At 39.6% G+C, this 23,166-nt stretch overlaps 1 protein-coding gene across 3 annotated transcripts in view; it reads right to left on the minus strand.

Annotated features, from left to right (window-relative positions):
• Positions 1-23,166, minus strand: part of MAP2K4 (mitogen-activated protein kinase kinase 4) — a 104,842-nt gene that overhangs the window by 77,813 nt on the left and 3,863 nt on the right. Inside the window, exon 2 of one of the 3 annotated variants that reach the window (XM_067715997.1) lies at positions 16,317-16,382. The exons of 1 other annotated variant lie outside the window; for it this stretch is intronic. In XM_067715997.1, the coding sequence (XP_067572098.1) occupies positions 16,317-16,382 (66 nt within the window). The remainder of the gene's footprint in view (positions 1-16,316; positions 16,383-23,166) is intronic. One more of the 3 variants, XM_067715998.1, reaches the window with a different exon arrangement.

A 23,166-nucleotide genomic window follows, 5' to 3' on the forward strand; every position in this document is an offset into this window, starting at 1 on the left:
AATACTTTCAAATGTTCATTGATCTGGGAATAAATTTGACATGGACAGACCCAGACAACTAAAGTGTGGGTTAAATTAGCTAGAATAAGTTTCTGTTGTTTGCACCCAAGAACACTGACTGATAAGGAAAACAGTATTTGTCCTCATCCCACCACATTTCCAAAGCGCTGCTGTATCCTTTAGGGCAATACTGCCTCACTTTTTTCATGCCATAGCTTACACAGAAAATGAGGACATTTGTTCAACACAGCGAGAAAATCAAAATCATAGCTGGCCCGATAGCTGGCCGAGGTGTTTCAGCAGCCTCAGGCCTCACTCAGCCACTCCGAGGACTGAAGGGCCAGTCTTTCTGCATCACCCTTGAAATTCTGGTTTCAGAGCTCCGCCTTAACGGAACACCAGTAATACTTACACAGACTTTTCCATATCATGCATATGCAATTTCTTCCTCACAGTTCTCATGAGAGGAACGTTCCTAAGCATGGGATCTTCAAGAATATTCAGAACTATGATTCTGAAGAAGAAGGATTTGTCCAAGTATATCCATACTTACTACAGCCTAGGAATATCTTTTGCTCTAATTCTGACCACAGAACAACTCAGACTCACAGAATACTTAAGCCGAAAGTAAGACACCTTTCAGCTTTCAGATCACTGTGGGTTATGCGGTAGATTGTTACAAAAATAGCCACCAATGGGGCTTCCCTGGTGGCGCAGTGGTTGAGAGTCCGCCTGCCGATGCAGGGGACACGGGTTCGTGCCCCGGTCCGGGAAGATCCCACATGCCGTGGAGCGGCTGGGCCCGTGAGCCATGGCCGCTGAGCCTGCGCGTCCGGAGCCTGTGCTCCGCAACGGGAGAGGCCGCGACAGTGAGAGGCCCGCGTACAGCAAAAAAAAAAAAAAAGCCACCAATGAATCACAGCTCCCTGTGTCCACGCTTCTTTGCAATGTGACTTTACTGCTCTTCCCATCAACAGGTGGCATCCATTTCCCTCCCTCTTGAATCTGGGCAGGCCTTGGGACTTGCTTTGACCAGAATAATAGAGCAGAAGGGATGCTATATGATGTCCAAAGCTAAGCCTTATGAGCCCCTGCAGTTTGCACTCTCACCCTCTTGGAAAGCTACTGAGTCGAAATGGAAAGCAGTTCAGTCAGGCTTCCTTGATGATGAAAGAGCACATGGAGAGGCCCAGAAGTCCCAGCCACCCCAGCTGAGCTGAGACGGCCCCAACAGACCGACTAGCTGAATGCAGACATGTGAGTAACAAACAGAATCATGAAAAATTAAACAGCTGCTCTTTTAAGCCACTACTCACATGCTAAAGGAGCTGGGGAGAAACAATGAAAAAGTGATCAGAATCAGTCCCTCTGAAGGAACTCCTATCACCACCACAGGGGACTCCCCAGACCCAAGCACAGGAGAAAGTGGGAACTTGAACTACAATGGACAAATCACTCATATGATACCAAGTATTCCAAGCATCCCACCAGAGGTGGGGGAAAAAGAATTGCCTTAAATTCTCCTTTCTCCCTTGGCTCTAACTCCGAGTACCTAATTTTCAAAACAGAAAGAGTATCCAGAATAATTTTTTAAATTATCTGTAATCACCGGAAAAGAGGAAGACAATTCCAACTATGCAACCTCAAACAATTTCAGAAATGAGGAAATAAAGTGGTAGACAAGAACTTACTTTTATTCCCTTTTCTGCCTAAATTACTACCGTGACAAGTGCCCTAACTTATTTCATAAGCTCGAGAGAATAAGAGAGGAAGGATGTTGACTTGCAGTTAGAAGAAATGGGCAACTCTGTACATTTTAGACTTGCAATCTCAGGCCTTCCAAGTAGTAAATGAGCTACTACCAGCTAATATTATATTACTCCTCCTCTGCCAGCCTTTGGTACATCAGGGTGAGCAATTTCCAAAAATTCACAAAATCTCACTTAGAACACTGAACTCTCATCAGTAAAATAGAACACTGTCATTCATCCATGCAGCTAAGCATTTTGGAAACTGGACAGTGCTGAGTTTGTTTAAGAAACCAACAGCCCCTTTAGCACATTTTGACACTTTTGTGTGTAAGACAGATTTGGGGGAAGTCCAGTGTAATAAGTTCCATAGCCATAGGTGCGGAAATATCACACTTATACACAAGGTGGTTTGCCAGGCAGTGGGGACAAAAGGATAGACAAGGTAGTGACATAATTACAAAGACTATTTTCTTTGGCATCCTGCCAAAATTAAAAAGGACCATGGTGGGAGGAAGCTAAAGGGTAGGAATAGGGGGGAAAAAGTACTTTTGCTAGATGCGAAATGACCACCAATGAAATGCTGATAAAGATAAAAAGAGGGATATTTCTGTGGTCTAGTAATTCACACATCTGTAAAACCAAGATAAAAACCACCCCTTACTTGGCAGAACTACTGTGGGAAGGACTAATATGAGCCAGATGTCTATTACCAGCAAACAAATATAATTCCTCAGACTAAACTAGCCAATTCCTGATTAGTCCAAACTCTTCAAAAACACCCAGGGAGCAATCTAATTCAGGAAGACCCTCCTGGGATTACCAAGACAGCACAGATGTCAAGGCTTTACTGAGATAAACAGGGCTTGAGATGCCTGTCCACACAGTCACGCAGACAGAATCAAACATTCTGTTGAGCAGGATCTTGGCTTTGGATCGCCATGGTCCCAAGCTCTCCTGTGAGGTCCCCAGGTTCACCGAGGGGCAAAGAGGAAATCCTTCTGTCTGAACTACAAAGCCCCAGCTGAAATCATTACCTTCTGAAATGACAAGCTGGGAGAGAATATAAGGGCCTTACTGATCAATATGACAGCAAATATCCCAATTAGAAAATACACAAAAAACGTGAACAGGTAATTAACAAAAGAAGCAATACGAACAGAACAGAAATAAACCATTAACATGAAAAAATTATCAAATTCTTCTAGCTCTCCAAAAAATTAAAATTCATTTTTTGCCTTTAATCCCACACATAAATAAAGAGTCCTAATATCAATGTTAACAAAGGGTATGAGAAGCAGCAGTCCCTTCAGAACTTGTCAGAGCTGTACTTTTACACCTATCTGTGGTTAGGTCATGCCCACCTTGCCCACTATACCCTAAGTATCAGGGGTGCAGAAACCATTTCTCATGTGCCTCAATGTCTAGAATTACACCAGACACATAAATCCTTAACACTTCTTCAGTAAACAAAAGGACACAGACAAATGAATGAACAAAGCACTGCTGTGAGATAAACTGGTTCACTTTCTCCATAAAAAGGGCCATACCTAGCAAACATCTCAAAATGTCCTTACGGCCAACCCATTCCTAAGAATTTATCCTTTAGGAAGTTAAAGGCAATGCAAAGAAAGTTATTCAAAGCAGAGACATCTGTGTTAGATTAGTTACAAAAATTATGGCATACCCATAATTGGAATACTACACTGCTACCAAGAAAACACACCATAAAGACTATTGACATCAGAATTAACTTTAACAGTGAGAGTTCTTTTTTAATCAGGCAATAAATAATGTGTCTGATAAACTGTCATTTTAGTAAAGCACATGTGCATATGATAATCTATAATACACACGCAGGCCACATTCTCTAGAATATCATTGGTGATTAATTCAAAGTGCTAGAATTATCAGTGACTTTTTTCTTTTTCTACTTTTCTGTTTTTCCGCACTAAGCGTTTTTTGTCTCTGTCTTAATTATAGTCTCCTTGCTCGTCACATCAGAGCTTTCTAATCTGTTCTCTAAACCTAATCTTACTGAGCCCTAGAGAACAAGTAAAAAAATGGCCTTAAAAATACAAGTACGCAGGGCTTCCCTGGTGGCGTAGTGGTTGGGAGTCTGCCTGCCGATGCAGGGGACGCGGGTTCGTGCCCCGGCCTGGGAGGATCCCACATGCCGCGGATCGGCTGGGCCTGTGAGCCATGGCCGCTGGGCCTGCGCGTCCGGAGCCTGTGCTCTGCGATGGGAGAGGTCACAGCAGTGAGAGGCCCGCGTACCGCAAAAAAAAAAAAAAAAAATACAAGTACGCATAGGCACTCTGATATACCTGCTAATACAACTTGGACATTTCCATACCACTATCATCTTGTAATATTTCATAAGTTATAACATTTGAGATTTCTGAAGGTATATGAATCAGCTAAGTTAACAATATTTTAATCTCCAACAAAACAGGAAAACACAATCCCCCACACACACATACACACAATGCCATGCTCCTGACTGTGCAAGCACAGCCTCCATGGGAATCTAAGAGTGGGAATTCCAGTTACACACCCACCTTGAGAAGGTTCCAAATGGATACTCAAAAGGTGGCAACCATACTGTCTGTCAGCACACCTCCACCCCCAGTTTAGGGGAGAAGAGGAAGAAGTGCTAATAATTCTGAGTCCTTCATGTGCCCCCAGCCTGTTGTTTAGCATTCTCTTTTATCATCATCCTTCACAGTCCTTGTGCGAAAGGCCTAACCCACTATACACCTGCACTACTTCCCTTCACAGAGAAGCTCAACGGCCACACGCAGCACTGACAATCCTATCCTAGTCAGCGAGGGGACTGTTTGCAGCACAGTAGTCAGTGAAGGTACCCAGCACCCTGTCCAGGAGCTCAGAACACTTTACATCCATGTAATGCCCCAAACTCAGCCAAATCCACATGGCATTTTTGTTCTTAAGCTTGAAATCCATGAACATGTCAACAGGGGCCCCGTGGAGACAAGTGACACGCGAACACTGTGCTGACCAACTCCAACCAAACTTTCTATGCAGACGGTATGTGATCCCTTCTCCTGTGATGTGCAGGCCTCCCAATCGGACCCTCCAACATTCTCATGAAACTCATCAGCTCCCCAAAGTTTTAAGTTACTGTCTCACCACATGCCCAAAGCAAGATGTTAGGATTTCTGGAAAACCATCCACATAAGGAGTCTTCCTTGTCGATAGCCCTCTTTCTAGTGGGACAAGGCACATAATATGCAAGCTTAGGAAAACCGTGTCAAGAAAAGTCGCGGAGCTTGTTCCAGTTTTCATCCATACCTCGAGCCCATGCTGCGGCTCTGTAGAGGCAGAGGCACAGGCCACACACGATGGTCTCACGGCAGCTTGCTTCAGCTCTAGTGAGAAGCCAGAGTGCCCACTGCGCTTATATCACGTACACTCTTCCTGCTCAGCAAACCCGCAGCATCCTGCCATCATCATTTTAACTCCCCACCACCCAGAAATGAAATAAGCTTGTTAACCATAGTTTCTAATAATACCATCAGTATTTTTTCAATCAGTGCTTCAAACCTTTTTTATATGTACCACGGTGTTAAGAAAAGCACAGGTGCACAACACAATGAAGGAGAAACAAGGCTGTTCTTGGCTAAGCACCACTGACCTAGAGCTCTAGCGAGTGGCTCCAGGCCACGGGGCAAGGAGATGAATATTTCAGCCAACAGCAGTGCCCAAGTTGGGGAGCTACTAAAACAACCAGATCGGACTTCTTCTTAAAGAGTTTACTTAAACTAGTATTATTAACCACACAACAAAGCCAGATTTTTATCAAATGTTAATTTCTTCCCTTATCTAATTTCTTTCCTCATCTGCCCAAAATACCATAAGGATTCCCACACAGTCATAAATAATTAACTCTTCTAGGCTAAATCCTGTAAGTTAGCAAGTAGATTAGGATACAGAAAGCTGTATTTTTTACAGACAATTTAGCATCATACTAGAGGTACCACTTTAGTCCTAGCAGACAGGACGTCTTGATCCTTTTCACAACAGAAAATCAACCATCCACTGGCCAAAGTGATAGTGGGTACCCACTCTTCTTTCCGGGTAACTACAGATTAGTCTGTCTAGAAAGCTTACTGATTCAAAGCTATGTGTCTATTATATGCAGGTAGTTTTGCTACAGACATTGTCTGTGATATAATAAAAAATATATTTGGTATTTGCTGGAGGTTCCTGGCACAGAGCTCCTACAACCCTTGGAATTTCCTAAGTGATGAGCATCTTTTATTATGCATAACAAGCTTCTTTCCACTATATCAGAGTTTTTGCTTATTAGGTGGGGGTGGGGAGAACCTCCAAAACTTCAGGATGGGAGGGCTGGTCTCCAGAAAAACCAGTCAAGTGATCAGAGGGTGATAACTTCCAGCCCCACCCACTAACCTCCATGTAAGGCAGAGGGTCTGGAGATCGAGTTCAATCCCCAAAGGCCAACGATTTAATCAATCATACCTATGTAATGAAAGTTTCATAAAAACTCCTAAAGATGAGCTAGGGGAGCTTCCTGGTTGGTAAACACATCAAAGTGCCAGAAGGATGACAAGCCCAGAGAAGGTGTGGAAGCTCTGCACCTCCTCTCTCTCCACACCTTGCCCTATGCATCTCTTCTATTTGGCTGTTCCTGAGTTACATGTTTCTAATAAATTGGTAAACATAAGTAAAGTGTTTTCCTGAGTTCTGTGAGCTATTCCAGCAAATAAGTGCACCTGGGGGCGGTGGGCAAGGGAGCCTTGTAACCTGCAGTCCGCCGAGCAGAAGAGTGAGTAGCCTCGGCGCCCCATTTGCAGCTGGATCTGAAGTCAGGGCAGCTTTATGGGGCTGAGCCCTTTAACTTGTAAGATCTGATGCTAACTCCAGGTAGACAGTGTCAGAATTGAATTGAATTGCTGGGACCCAATTGACACTGGAAAATTGCTTGCGGTCAGAAAACACCTCAGAGTGGCAAAATGTGAAACACTGAGAAGTGAGGACTATTAAGATTTCCTAAAGGCAAAAGAAGTCAGTTTCAAGAAATAAATCTTTCCTTATTTCCATTAATACTTGTACTTGATTTTTTATGCTATCCAAACCTATAAGCAAGCCTGCAGCTTGCACTACCGAAAGCAGAAGGGAAGCTTTATTTCAAAGATGACTTCCCCAATTCTAAAACACCATGAGGAGTTCAGCAATAATTTAATAACTGCAGAGGAGGGGCAGAAAGCCCCACACTATACAATATTCAACTAGTCACCAAGAGCGTACCACATTTGTTATATAACAACCCCTTGCTTCTTCGGCAACACAGTCAACATGTGAACATAAGCATTCTCATATTCATCTGGATGACTTTTGACCACTGGAAATTAGATTTAGCACTCTGGTGACTTTCCATAAAAAAAGCACCTGCGTGTCACAGGAACTCAAATATTCCTTGAATAAATGAATAATCCAAGCCCAAGTTTTGATTTAACACCTTTAGGACAAACAGTTTCACTCAGACATCTTGACTGGGGGTTTTATCCATACTTCGCAATAGATCTAATTAGTTGCTTCTTTTGTTCTCATTAATCGAAAGATGCGTAACTAGAAGTTAAATAGGTTCTCTGAAAAAGTTAGCCAGCAAGCTTTAACGAGAGAGATGCTCCTGACTATAGAACTTCATGACACACGAATTAGTCGGCCATCCTGGCTTTAAAACAAGATAGCTGGCATTTTTAACTGCCTCACGTTGCATGGCTTGCGATCATCTTTTATACACTCAGCCAACGTTTTCCATTTCAGTGCTGTATTATCCTATACATCTTTTTAAAGAAATTTTAAGTAATAATTCACAATCCATATTTAAATTCAAACCAACTGTGTTACTACCAAAGCAAATAACAGAGGTGAAAAACCAATCAGCATCTTCCATACAAAGCTAATATTGTATATGTATAAGCAATAGCTACAGCACTATTATACTCCTCTCACCAACATCCAAATAGCTTCTTTGTACCCCACAGAATAATCCTTCCCGATTTAAAAAAAAAACATTAAGATGTGACTAACACTTTCACTTCTCAGTGGACACAATTAAGTACTATTTGTTGCCCATAAATGTATTCTATAAATTAAGGTTTTTAAAAGGTTAGAATAAGATTAATAAAGAGAGTTAAACGGCACTCAAAGAGGATATACTGCACCCTATCTACTTTCTAAATATACAGTACATGAGAGTATCCTGACTGAAATGTCTCTGATTTGTTATTTACAAATTGTGCAAGGTCAAATCCGTGTTAGAACATCACCACGTGGAGACTTTAATAGTGTAGTTACAAGACGGGTGACTGAACAGGGATAGTGAAATGGGAGAGTTGCTTAAGAAAGCTGGAATCTGGTTTGGGACTTTTAAAGATCTCTTGATCTCTGGTGAAGTCGAAGAACCAGTGGGTATGTGAGACCAGTTCTGCCAAATTAAGATCAGTCCCAAACCAGATTCCAGCTTTGCTCATTAATTTATATTCAGTGATTAGAATGCTCAGGTCCTTCAAGCATTATCTTGCCAGTACTTGGGAACCAGAGATAGTCACCGAAAGGCAGTTTGGTGAGACTAGAAGTAAATAGGAGTTCTCATCCAAGATATAAAAAACACGTGAACTACTTGTGTTCCAGTTGGCAATTACCTTCTCAGTGACTGGTACGTACTTGTCCAACAGGTGTCATTATTCACCTTTTAGTAGTGACAACTTCTTAAGCAACTCTTGCATTTCACTAACCCTGTTCAGTCACGTACTTCATATCCTTCAGCACTGGTGCAGTTAAGTCATAGATGATCAATGCAATAATTTGCATTTGATAGTATGCCCCAAACACAAACTTTGTCTCTTGGTTGACAACAGCAACTATTTGCAGAGTCCACAAACGTTTAGAAACACAAGTTAACCAGTCCCGAATGAAAGAATTAATCTAGACAAAAACCACTGATGGTAGCCAGAACCATCAGGTGAAAGGCTGATGGGGAACTTTATTCCATATGAAACACACTGACGGCACCAAAGCCCACTGATCAATCTTAACAAGAGCTGCAACCAGAAATCGTATGCCTCCTGATGCGACACAACAAAAAATACACAGCACCACCTACCAAGTGTTTTTGCCAAAAATTTGAATATCTATGTGATCAAAGCCCTTATTTCTAACTACAAATTAACAGGAAATACAGGGCAATGTGAAACACTAATTACTAAAAGGATGTAATCAGCCAAATCCAAAATGTGCAAAATGCTACCAAAAAAATGACCCATTTTTTTTCAATGAATAAATGGCAAGAAAAAAGGAGAGAAGAGGGAACTACTGTAAAGAAACTTGAGACATATGAACCAAATGCAGTATGTGTGTGGACCTTGTTGAGACCTCAAGTTGGAGCAAATCAACTGTAAATAAGGCATTTGTAGGGCATCTGAGGAAATCTGAACATTGAGTGGCTATCTGATAATATTGTTTTGTTTATTTAACAGTGTGATAATGGCATTAAAGTTCTGTATTTAAGAGTCCTTATCACTTAAAAGATGTGTGACACACATATTTGTGGATGAAATCATGATAATCAGAATCAGCTTTAAATTTTTTTAGTAGAGACAGGTGGAGGGAGGAGGAACAAATGAAATAAAATCGGCCACATGCTGGCAATTGCTGAAGCCATGTAATGGGTACATGGGGTTCACTATATTATTCTAAGTTTGAAAACTTCTATAATTAAACGTTTTTTAAAAAATTAAATAATGTGCTTTCTTCCACCCCTAACTATAAGAAAGTAGGAGGGACATAAATCTGAAGACATCAATTCGTTTTTAAGAGCCTGTACACAAATCTGTCCTCACACAGCACATGGCCACCTTGTTCACTGACTCCCCAGTCTCCTGACCTACTCATCTTGGTCAGCTGTTCCCCAGACACACAAGTCGTTTGAGAATCCCAAAGCAATCCATTCTCTGCATCTGTCTAGGCCAGAATAATTCTGATATTTTGAAAATACTTTCTCCCTAGTGGCAGATACCTCTGTTCCTAGCTTTGGAGCCACAAGAAGGAATCTTTCCACTTAATGTTCAGTCAGGCTTGTTAGATAACGTTTTGAAACTCTCCAGGGCCAGAAAATCAAAAATGATATATAAATGTATGTCCAGATCTCATGACAATTTTCAAGTGAAGACTCCTCAAAAGCCATTTGGTTTAGAAAATCATTCCTATGAGTGCTCACCGCTTTCTTTCAAGAATCAATAAAACACTATGGTTTATAGCATGTAACCTGTGACCAAACCAAGGTCACACAGTCTGCTACTCCTTAGCTGTATGACTTTAGAAAATTCCCTTAACCTTTCTGTGCTTCCATTCCTCATCTATAATAACTATTATACCTACTTCATAAGATTGTTGGAAGAAATAAAGAGTTAATAACTTACTTAGATAATTTAAATAAAGTGATAGATAAGATTAGATAAATAAAAAGCTTAGAACAGAGTTTAGCACACGGTAAATGAGAGTTATCTGTTGTTATTATTTCTACCACATAGTCTGTCACTACATGTTCAATTTCTCAACGAACATAAACTTCTTCAGAGTAGGCTCTAGATTTAATCCATCTTTAGAGACCCCAGTGCCTCTTACCATTAGCGGTATAGATATGTTTGTTAAATGTTATATTTGTGCCTCTGTTTATTTAACCTTTTAAGAGGTTCTCTGAAGGGAGTAAATATGTATACACTTGATTTTCACTTCTGATTAATGTTCACTGATTTCTACCTAATGAGAAAATCAACACCAACATGGCAGGTGCCAAGTTTCTTCTAGAACATCTTTTCATCTAGACACTTGTGTCTGGATTTTGAAAGCACTCATAAAATCATGCAGTAAGAATTCAAGTATTTACTATTCCTTGTTTGAAAACCATCACCCTAAATTTATAAGCTAAATTGAAAACCACTTTGATTAACTGGAGAGTTAGTTGGGAATAATTTCTGGAAACTTCTCACAAAAGTTTTGTCAAATATCCTTTCATTGCTCATCGTAAAGTTCAACTGGCAAATAAAAGGAAACTTTCTGCAATGTGGGAGAATCACTAATTTTTTCTCATTCAAAAACACCACACAGTAAGCTTCTTCAAATGATTTTTAAGGTGCAATAGATATTTGAAACCTTCCTTCCTCTAGCAACAAAACCAATTTTCAGGAAGAATTAATGTTCCCACCACTTCCAAGATCAAAGATAATTAGGTAGCATTCCCCTTGGAATGGTATATGGTATAAAGGGGATGCATGAACCTTGACTCAGCCTATACAACGATTCTTGGGCTTCGGTTAGTATAAAAGCTGTTGGAAAGCTTGGGCTTTCCCCTGGCAGTTCATCATGGTCCACAGACAGTGATGAATGTACTAGACGCTCAGTCCTAGGGGCTTACGGCAAACCCTACAATAGTCTCATTTTGTAACAAAGTTCAGCGTGTATTTAGATTTAAATAAACCATGTTACCCTCCAATAGTAGCAAATGTGGTCATTCTGTTTCTTAGGATTGCTGAAAAACTTAGGTGAGCTTAATAAATTCCAAACAATAAAATTTTAGTCATTGGGTATAGATTTTTGTTACATAAAATAGGAAATTAGAAGTTTAATTAGTTGAATGTTCTAAGCTCTTAGTTTTAAACACGGGACAGCTTGACCCTCCCTCCACTCCTTCCTTCCCGTGGTTGTCTATACTCACCTCCAGTAAAGTCAAATACTCTCTTGAGTGAAACATCATCTTTTACAGAACTTATCAGATCAGTAAACTTATTAATGACTTCCTCAGACTTCTGGGAGGATTCACAAAACATCCTTCCTCCTCTTTACTGTTTCATTTTTATCATTACCAATTTAAAAACAATTTGGGGTACTTATTTAAAAATAATAGTTTCACAATGAAATGAAAATCTGTCATTAGGATACCTCCATTTTCCCCCCAAATACTTTGGTGTGCAGTGTTACCAAAAGCGATCAATACCTGTAATCTAATTTCTATTAATGACTTCAAGGATAACAGTCAGCTCTGCAACATGTAATTTTCTAAATACATGTTGCTATGCAAACATTCTCAAGTAAAACAAATTTTTAAAGCCATTAAATCTTTTTAGAGCTATCAAAAGTAAAAAAGGCAAAGCTACGGAAACTCAACACTTACCAAAACTTGTCTTTAGCACTCAAAAACTCTACAGCCATGGGCGGAAAATGCACTGCAGTAAGGGGGGAAAAAAAGGCTAAAAGTGCCCTTGTATGAAAACTAAATTATTAAGAGTATTTGCCAAATTCCTAACTACTCTCACTTTGATCGGCACAGGATTCTACTAGGCATTTTCTGAGGAAAATCCCCGTGCCCTGGGATCTTTAATGGGTCACAATTCTCATACAAGCAGAAAGTCAAAATGCCGATACGCTAAGGCAAATTTGACATTTACAAAACCATATCTCAAAAACTGTTTCTAGGCAAATCTCTGCTCCCCTCTCCCTGCAAAATTGGTTTTATAAAGCAAAGCAAATCATATTCTAAAGAACTATGTTTTCAAGTTAGCTCATTAAAGCCACTGAGATATGATCATTCAAACTGAGTCATAAATCACATAAACATATTTACAAGTACAAAATCATTATCTCCAAATGGTAAATGATGAACTAATCAACCCTCTAAATGTAGGAGCTCTACATGGGAAAAAAGCATTTTCCCCTGATGTAGTCTTACATACAGACCTTAGAAAAATTCAATAATCTAACAGTGTTAAAGAAATATAACACTGTTGGCTCAAATAACAATTTTATATTAAATATATATTATCTTATATATATTTAGAAAACCAAAAAGCAAATAAATGCAGAAACTATAATTGATAAAAAAGATCATGAGGTGCAAAGTGGATTTTTATTGAATTTCTATAAAAATCTGGTTCCAAAATTAAATATGCAGTCTCACACTATTTGTCTGTGTGTGTGTTAAAAACCTACACACACATCACCAATAAAACGCCACTAACTCGTAACAGGCAATTGTAATAGACTGATTGGAACAGTAATGTAACAATATAAAAAATAAAAACTATGTGTAAGTCAAACAATGGGGGAAAATTAATCCTTCAGAGCTTCCATTAGTCATCAGAATCATCTTAAAATAAGTCTTTTTGGTTTATGATGGAGAATTGAGCATTTGAAGCAGACTCAAACATAGTGGACTTTTAACAATATGTACTTTTGTGTTCTTTGTACTCCATCCCCTCCTACAACTACTGTATGCTATGTAATTATTTTTAATGAATTAAACTGTAGTTTTTCTGAAAATTCTGAAACACCCTTAAAATAAAACTGGCACTAGAGTATGCCCTAATAGTCAAGAAAACATTGCTTTGGTGATTTCAAGCCCTTTATTTTTAAAGAAATGAGTGGCTACTTTTAACATACAGTTAATGTCTATATTCCAGAGCAAACTGGAAGACTGATTTTCTGAAAACATTACCAAATTGCACTTCTAACTTTTAAGACATGCAAATCATAGGACCAGCTTGAGAAAAAGTGTTAATATATGTAAGCAACTGAAAACTTACCCTAAAATATAGGAACCAAGAGTTCAAAAATAAATGCTGTGACCTCAGAGCTGGCCCTCCGTACCATCATTCAGGTCCAATCCTCCCCTTCCTCAAGACTTCCACTGAGGTCCGAGCCAGCACAGACAGCTCTGCTTGACTCCAAAGCAGGACAGGCCATTGTTGGATCTCTGAGCCGTGGTCTCCAATCAGGAAAGCAGCTATCGTGAGACCCCACAGCAGCCCTCGTGTTAGTTCTCTCTCAGGACAGAACAGTGGAAGCAAAGGTGCCCAGTACATATGCGTTCCTGCACCACCTCATCCTGGGTTCAGCTACTAATCAATCCGCAGCATCAGTAGTCGTATGCTTGCAATCAACGCAGGAACAACCCTCGTCCACTGCACTAAGAGCCCGCTAAGGGCAGAGACCTATTCTATTCACTTCTGCCCCAATAATCTCCCTCATTCGATGGTACCTATGTGTCCAACATGTGCTCTGTGAATGAATGTATAAAACTGTATGAATTCCAAAAGCTGGAAAATTAAGAGAAGGACCTCCCAAAGACAGAGGGAGAAATAAAAGGGGAGATATGAGAAAGTAGTCACAGTGTAAAGAGGTAGTGAAGGCAACCAAAAGTGGGCATCAAGTGGGAATACAGTTAGGTTCCGTCACGTGTAACAAAGCAAGCAGCACTGCAAACCTATCATTTCTGTAACAATGGGAGAGGACAGTACCACTTAGAAAGTCTAAAGGCATTTTACATCTACCTACAGAGCCATTTATAGTCACTGTATACACAATCTTAAATTTAATAAAATCAATGTTTCCCTTGTTTTATGTTCACAATAGGACTAAGAGAAAAAGCAACAGTGCAAATGCAGTTTTAAATTTTTAAAATGTCAGCATTTTTCTTAAATTAGATTTTCTGTCAATATGTAAAAATTTAAAAGTATATTAAATATTAACAGAAATACTTAAACAGAAAGCTAAAAACTGTGTTAAAATTAAAATATAGCATAAAATAGAAGCTGTAACTTCATTACATGTAGATATATATCATATATGTAGGTTCACTATGAGCAGGAAATCGTATACTATTTTTAGTTTAAGGTAAGAGACGGATGACAATAATGGACCAATTAAAAAATTTTATCCTAGGATCTAGCTGCCTTACTCTATTGCTCATTATATATTTATATCATGGATAAACCAATCAAGAAATAAATTTTTGTTCACTGCTTTTCAAAGGAAGTCACAATGTTCAACCAATGGAAATTAAGCATTTTGATTCCATCAGAAAATTTTAAAACAGCAGAAATGTTTTCTCCAGGTTAAACTTTATTTCGTTTGAACTAACTTACTTAAGAATGATACACATCAGAGGATCTAAAAGGTAACAGCGTGGTGACTACAGTTAACAATACAGCATTATATACTTGAAAGTTGCTAGGAGAGTAGATCTTAAAGGTTCTTACTACAAAAAAGAAATACTAATTATGTGAGGTGATGGAGGTGTTAACTAACCCTACTGTGGTAATCATTTCGCAATATGTAAGGGCATCAAATCATCATGCGTACACCTTAAACTTACACAGTGTCATGTCAACTACATCTCATAAAGCTGGGGGGAAAAGACAATGATGTACATCAAAAGGCGGTCGTGGGAGTTCCCTGGTGGGCTAGTGGTTAGGATTCCAGGCTCTCACTGCCGTGGTCCAGGTTCAATCCCTGGTCAGGGAACTGAGATCCCACAAGCCTCACAGCACAGCAAAAAAAAAAAAAAAGCGGTCGTTATTCTTCCCCACTCTATGAGTCAACAAGCAGAAGATGAATACATTATATTTTGGGATATATTTATGTTAACTGGAGAATAGCCTTCTTGAGTTGGGATTTTTTAAACTGCATTTTATACAAATGACATTTAAGTTTAAAATGCATTTGTTTTGGCTTTATAAATTTTGCTTTCTTATAGAAAACCTATTCTGTAGTATATGAAGACTGGTACCCTAATATACAACCCTAGTCTAAGGCTTCCCTGGTGGCGCAGTGGTTAAGAATCCACCTGCCAATGCAGGGGACACAGGTTTGAGCCCTGGTCCGGGAAGATCCCACATGCCGCGAAGCAACTAAGCCCATGTGCCACAACTACTAAGCCTGCGCTCTAGAGCCCGTGAACCATAACTACTGAAGCCCGCAAGCCACAGCTACTGAAGTCCGCGCACCTAGCGCCCGTGCTCCGCAACAAGAAAAGCCACTCCAAGGAGAAACCCGTGCACGGCAACGAAGAGTAGCCTCTGCTCGCCGCAACTAGAGAAAGACTGCACGTGGCAACGAAGACCCAATGCAGCCAAAAATAAATAAATAAAATCAATAAATTTATTAAAAAACAAACAAACAAAAACCCTAGTCTATATTGGGGGGTGGGGAGGAGGAAGAAAAAAGCTTTGTTTTAAAGAAAAAAGTTAAAATTCATTAAATGTATCCTTTAAAATAAATCAATTTTAAAGCATGAGGTCTCAGAATACAGTTATACTGTATACTTTCTGCACTCCAATCTTAAAAGTGAACTTTCCTCAACCTGTGATTTAAATTATGGCTAAGTCCAAATATCTATGTACATCTTTCTATATAACTATATACATATGAATAGATGTCTTTCTATACCTCCATACATCTTTCTAAATCTAGTACATCTGTCTATATCTATATACATCTTTCTATACTTACATACATTTGAATACCTACATATATGTTTCTCCTATTTCAATTGCAAGTGAAAGCAAGAATATAACACAGTTGTTGTTTTTTTTTTGTATTTGGAAAATGAATGAAAAATGGAAGCTCTTTTAAAGTAAAATTACCATGGTTGGTTAGTTGAAACAATAGTGGACACATTCCCAATACCAAGATGGATATAAAAAAATTAAGTAGCATAATATCATAAAATTTGTAGCTTACTTTGTGCCTTTTCACAGAAGTTTATCTGAAAGCCTAAAGTAAAAGAGATAAGTTCCAGTTCATTTACTGTAAATCAAACAAACCAAAATTAGAACATGACATAGCATTTTTATATTACATTCAAGAACAGTTCAAATCATATAACCTCCACCATCACAGATAGAACTATAACATACGGGCTTTCTTCAAAAACTCAGCTCTTTCTGACTTAATTGTACTTTATTATACGAAACTGAAATCAAGTTTAAATTATAAGAGTTATGTTGTCTCTACCGTTAATTTTCACATCTATTCAATAAAAAGAACAGCTATTAGCCCTTGGAAGTTAAGAACAACTTTTAAGACAGTTTTGTCAATTTCTTCAATCTACAAGTTCAGAACATATCACAAGCTATTTCATTAACTCAAATTACTGACTTGGAATTACTCGATTAACTACTACCCCTGATTCAAAAGCTTTGGCAGTTGATAAATTGTGAGAGTTAAACACACATAGCAACATTCTGCCAGTGAGCTAACCTCAAATGATAAGACAGTGAACTACTAAAGAGGTGCTTAAATTCCTGTGAAGTAGCCCTGAAAAAAGACCATGTCCCTAGAAACGGTAAGTAGGACTATAGCAGTTATAGGAAGAAAACCTCTGAATTCTCCTTAGAAACATAAACATATTTTCCAAATTCAATTGGGCCTCATTATACCTTATGCATATATTCATACAGATGTAGTTTTGTAAAATGCACCCAGTAAAGTAAGCTGTTCAAAACAAAAGCCTTCCCAAAATATTCATTTGCCATCATAGTCTATTGGGTGAATTTCTACTTTTCTCAGTGGTCTACCTATGCTTGTGTTTATTATTGCTTTGGGGAACAAAATAGGGAAAGCAAATTTAGAATGAGTATCACTCAAGTTGTAGTTATATAAATTCAATCAAAACTTGCAGAAAAAAAAAAATCCAGGACTAAAAAGGATATGTTTAAGTAGTCTTTCCCATCCAGCTTTGAAATTCCTAGGATTTTAAGATATAGTACCTATAATGCACAAAACCTGAAAAATGGCTAATGTAGCTACTCTGACATGAAGGTACCTTTGGGACACAAAAGTAACCCACTGCCTACTTACTACCTGATGGCAAAGTGGGAGGAAGTGGGAGTGGAGACGTCAAGGGACAAAGTCCTGGGGGCAAACTGGAGGCAGTGCCCTGACACTTGTATCTCTACTGCTGAGGCTCCATACACGTGCTGCCCACCCCCTCGCACCCCCCCCCGCCAGATGTGCAGCAGGAACAGACTTCAGAAGGAAACACAAACAAACAAACAAACAACAAAAAATGGATTCTGTGGATCTTATAAGCCTAAGCAACTAAACACCAGCCAGCCTCCTACCAGGCAAAACGAGCTGGCAAAAGTCAGGAGGAAAGGGAGCTGGCAGCTGGCACTGTGGAAGCAGCAGTGGAATAGGAAACACGGAGGAGCCTGGCCGCAGCTCTGAAGCCCATCTCCCACCCCCTCCGCTGGAAGAGGGAACGGAAAATTCACCTGGAGACTAGAGAGGAAGCTGGTGAAACACTGAAACAATTTCAAGGGATACTTACTATTCTCTTTTTAGCTCTAAATACGCTCAATAGGTGCTACTAGGTAGCAAAAATAAAAGGTGAGCAAAGAGGTGAACTAAATAGCAAGATGAATGGGGAAAGGAGCAAGAAAAATAAATCTGAGAAGTATGTGAAAAAGAATGAATTGGATCTGTATAGTTGTATAAAAATAAGTTAAAGGATACAAGTATAATGAATAGGAAAAAATATAAGGTATATGTAACTGGGAATGTTAGAATGTCACCAATTACTCCCCTAACACATCAGAAGTTAAGCCCACTTTTAAATGCCAAAAAATTCTCAAATCTTGAAGTTCTATCATCAGTACAGAATCCATACATGTAGCTAAAAGGGAAGGGGTGAAATTCTCAAAGCATAACTACAGACTTACTCTTTTTACCTAATTATGGATGAAGTGACCAGATGAACAGATTCTAAGGACTCATACCTACATCTATCTCTGCATTATTTCTCACTCAGAAAAGACTTGCTAACTGACAAGCACAGTCTAAAGTAGCTGGAACAGATGGCTCAGCTTTTCCTTGGAACTCCATGTAATCTTATCAATTAAATCAGATAAAAAGCCATTACCTAAATCTTTCTAGACCTCTAAAAGACTACACACACACACACACACACACACACACACACACACACACACACACACACACACACGGGGGGGGGGGAACTCTATAGAGAGAGATTATATATATGGAAAAGAACCAGGGGGACTTCCCTGGTGGCGCAGTGGTTAAGAATCCGCCTGCCAATGCAGGGGACAAGGGTTCGATCCCAGGTCCGGGTAGATCCCACATGCCGCGGAGCAACTAAGCCTGTGTGCTACAGCTACTGAGCCTGCACTCTAGAGCCAGCAAGCCTCAACTATTGAGTCCACGTGCTCCAACTGCTGAAGCCCACGCGTCTAGAGCCTGTGCTCCGCAACAAGAGAAGCCACCATAATGAGAAGCCCGCGCACCGCAATGAAGAGTAGCCCCCGCTCACTGCAACTAGAGGAAGCCCACACACAGCAACGAAGCCCCAACGCAGCCAAAAAAAAAAAAAGAAACCGCAAAGGTCAGAGAGTTGGTGCTTACAGTACAGATGTGGGAAAGTACATGGCCCAAGCCAAGTTTCTTTTCATTAAATCTCAGACCCCCAAGAATAAATATTGAGATGTACAGGGCAGGGTGCTAGTAGGCCTACCAAAGAAATAAAGCTCTGTGGGGTTTTTTCCCCTCCTTTTTCTCACCAGGACTCTCCCACCACATTTTCCCCTCATTCTCACCGTCCAACCTCAATCTTGAGAGTCCTTAACTGGCCATAACTGGAAACCTACAATTTACTGTATTTACCAAATAAAGTGAGCTTGCCTGTATCCATTTAAAAGGCTGTTTAAGATGTGCATAAGTGTATATTAAAACCAAAGGCAAAGAGTATTTGAGAAAGTAGAAAACAAAATGAAGAATGTCAGACCAGGGTTCTAGTACCAACTGTGAAACTCAAAAGAGGCATCTTGCTTGAGCCCCAGTTTCCTCATTTATATATAAAATTAAGAATAATATCAAGTAATCTTAGAATTTGAAACAGCGTGTCCACGTGTAATTTTGATTGTCTAGTGGCCCTCATGGGGCACAGCGACCATTCGCACTGCCCTTCGCCTGGGCTGAGGGTGTAACGGGGGGGAGGGCGGGACAGGGGCGTAAGTAGCTTCCCACCTCCTTAGTAGCGCCTTATAGTTTCCTGGACACCCTGGATTCTGGTAATGCTGAAAAGGGATAATGAACTCCAGTATGAAGCCACACTGATACAAAGAAAATCACAGCTGCCTGCCTTACTGGGTCAGGCACACAGACCAAGCTCCCAAATCTTCCTTCTGCCACAAGCATGAAGAGGCCAGCAGCTTGCCGCCTTCCAACTTCAACCTCGAAATGTTGGCGAGTGCCTTCAACTGTAAAGTTACTCATAGTATACCATTATGACTCTAACATCTCAGCATTTATCTAAGCTTATCCAAACTTTGTATTTTCATTGTACTCAGAGTGAGTTCCACAAGATTTCCTGCTGTGTTACTTCCTTGAGCTTTCCTGACTTCACCTTTCTCAAGCTTAAAAGGGACCCACCTTCATTTAGTAATTCCAGGTTATTTGCGTCATCCAGAACCACTCATGATTTTATGAATACTAATCCTTCCCACATTTTTAAAAATTCAGGATCTTGTCAGCCCTCACATGCCAGTCCCTCTCCCTCCTGTGGCTGATGACCACCTTATTCACTCTTCGGTTTGTAACTAAGCACTGTATTACCATGGAGCCCGTTCAAGGAAGCCCAGTACACCCGGGGAGAGCAACTCATCAACCATGTGACTGTGGGCAAGTATCTAACCTCTATGAGCCTCAATTTTCTCATCTGTAAAACAGAATAATAATACCGGAAAGTGTTCTGTGATGATTAAATAAGGTAATAAATGCAACACAGAGCCTGGGATAGCGCAGGTTAATGTTATCAAGAGTCATTATTATTCCCGGTATCTCCCTCAGGTGAGCAACGATTATGGTACCTTCCCTATCAGACCAGCTTAACCCACACAAACAGTCCCTCTCCTTTCATTTCCTGTCACCGAGAGATAAAAACAAAGGATTCCACACTCTGCCTCTCCGTTTCAGCCCTTCCTACACCCAGCCTGCTGTCCTGAGGACTTAACTCCGGAGTGGGTACTGTCTCCTGGCAGGAACCTAACCCAGATCTCAGGGTCACTGGCAAATGCATCAGGAGAGCCATTTAATGTCGCTTATTTTTCAGCAAAGTCAGGCACAGATAGACACACATATATGTGTCAGATATATAACAGAGATCTATCTGGCAACCCTTTTCTAGCTTCCCCCTTTTGAATACTTTGGGTGACTGTTGGTAAGATGAGATATAATACAGCTTGAAAGAGCTGCTGTGGTGTCCACTTCCACCATCCTTCTCCCTGGTGAGGAATGTCATGCTTTTCTTCAAGAATCAAGCCGTGCACGATGGGACTGCCAGCTTCTTTGTAAAGGTCCATCTTGAGCTGTGTTAACTACTGGCCAATGCTCCCTCTCACCGCGTGGCTGTTAAGTCAGCCCAATCTCCTCTCTCCTTGCCCTTGAATCCTTTCTACAGGTTCAGGTTAATTCTCAACCTTGCCAAGAGTGTGAAGAGACACATGGAGACTTCCTGGAGTTGGGGAAAAGGGCCAGAAGCTAACCCATGCCCATTAGCAGGACAGTAAGTTGCCCAGATGACAAATTTAGCCAGGACGGCAACGTATGCTATTAACTCTTATGCTAAGTGGGTGCCTTTTCCATACTATGCATAGTGTTGAAAGAGTTCTATTACCTTTCAACATCTAATTAAAGTTTTCTACTTGCCTGTAGATTTGCAATCAAAATGCCCCCAAATTCAAAGTGCCAGGGTAAACGCCCCAGCGAGTTCAGAACTCTGCAACACAAAGAAGCATCAGAAAGCCCTGAGGCTCCAAAATCAACCCAAACATGGCTGGATGCATACAGCTTCCACCCCCTGACTGAAACCTAAAATAATCTCTTCCTTCTATTCCTGAATCTGCATCACTTCTAGCAAAGATTCTTCTCTCAGACCTGAATGGCTGAAATGACTTAAATAGAGCTCGGAGAAACCATGTGAACCTGGGTAGAAGAGTAGAAAGAGCAAAGGCTGCCTGTCACCAGGTGGATTAAAACCCACTTCAACTAGGGCAAATTCCTTAATTTAAACGTCAGTTCCCTAATATATGAAAGGAGACCATGCTCATCTACCCTTAAAGAGCACTTATGAGCATCAAATTAGGTAAAGACAGTGAAAAAAGAGCTGTGTTAACTATTAGTTTCCCTTCTTATTTTTAAATCTGAATTAAACTTCCTCAGGTTGTATCATGTGGACTGTCTCTATCTCCTAGAGATGCAGACTGACCTGAATTATGTGTGATGGAGTTGATTTTGACCTCCAGACCCCTAAAAATAAAAACTCTATGGGCCCAAATCAACCCAGCTTCTCAAATTAGGTAATAGAAATTGAATGGAAAAAGAGAAATTTGCAAAAAAAGAAACATGACTCAAAATACAGCGTTCACTAACATCCCATCTTAAACAAGTTTCAACACACACTCACACTCTAATAAGGGACATTAAAAGAAAATGTGAGAAAATCAGTATCCTGAAAGCGTTATATTTTTCTACTTTTTAAATTTTAATACTAGGGTTGCTCTCCTTTTTAAGGAACATACAGAAATGCAATATGTGCTTTGAGGAGGGACTGATTTCCTGACCTGGATTTTATTTATCAGGTTATGTCAAATAAATGGTTAAAGAAATAGTGTGCAACACAGTGGGAAAGGCAAGCAATTCTAGAGTTTGGTATCTTATCCATTGTCAGCACAATTCAGTTCTTTAAATTGGGATAAAGGCACCCTCCTATGGTTCTTGAAAACCATAAACTAAATGATAAAAATAGAAAGACAGTCAAATATAATCACAAATAGGGCATTTCACACTAATTTTTTATATTCAAATATTATTGGGAGAAAAAAGTGTACTGATTTTAAATCTTCACTTTTTCTTAACAGGTATGTTTCATTACACTTGAAAGTTCTGTGTATTTTCTTTTATTTTGTAAATATTTTTACTGAGGTATAACTGACATACATTATATTAGTTTCAGGTGTACAACTTGATTCACTATTTGTACATGTTGTGAAATGATCCCCACACAGTAAGTCTAGTTAACATCTGTCACCGCACACAAATAATTTTTTTTTCTTGTGATGAGAACTTTTAAGCTCTACTCTCTTAGCAGCTTTCAAATATGCAATACAGCATTATTAACTATAGTCGCTACGCTGTACATTTTGCACATTTTTTAAAAGTAAAATCTAGCTATCATCTTTTTACTTCAATTGATATTTATAAAATGTTCAGCTGAGGGTAAATGGGTAAGGACTGGACTAGTCCATAACTTTTCTGTTATACATCTATACTTGATACTCAAAAAGAAAAAAAGAAAAACTACCTACATGAGCTCATTAAGAGAATCAGAGGCACTTACCACATATACTTTATAACCAGTTCCTGTAACAAGTACTTTACAAATGTCGCCATGTTTTTCAGACTCAATTATAGATTCTAACTATGCTACACATTTTTTTAAAACTGACATTTCTCAGCTATCCAAGTAAAGTTTAAGGAAAAGTTTTATTTTTCCCTGCTTTAAGTCTCCTAT

This window comes from Pseudorca crassidens, chromosome 19 (assembly GCF_039906515.1).
Source record: "Pseudorca crassidens isolate mPseCra1 chromosome 19, mPseCra1.hap1, whole genome shotgun sequence".
In the NCBI taxonomy this organism is placed as follows: Eukaryota; Metazoa; Chordata; class Mammalia; order Artiodactyla; family Delphinidae; genus Pseudorca; species Pseudorca crassidens.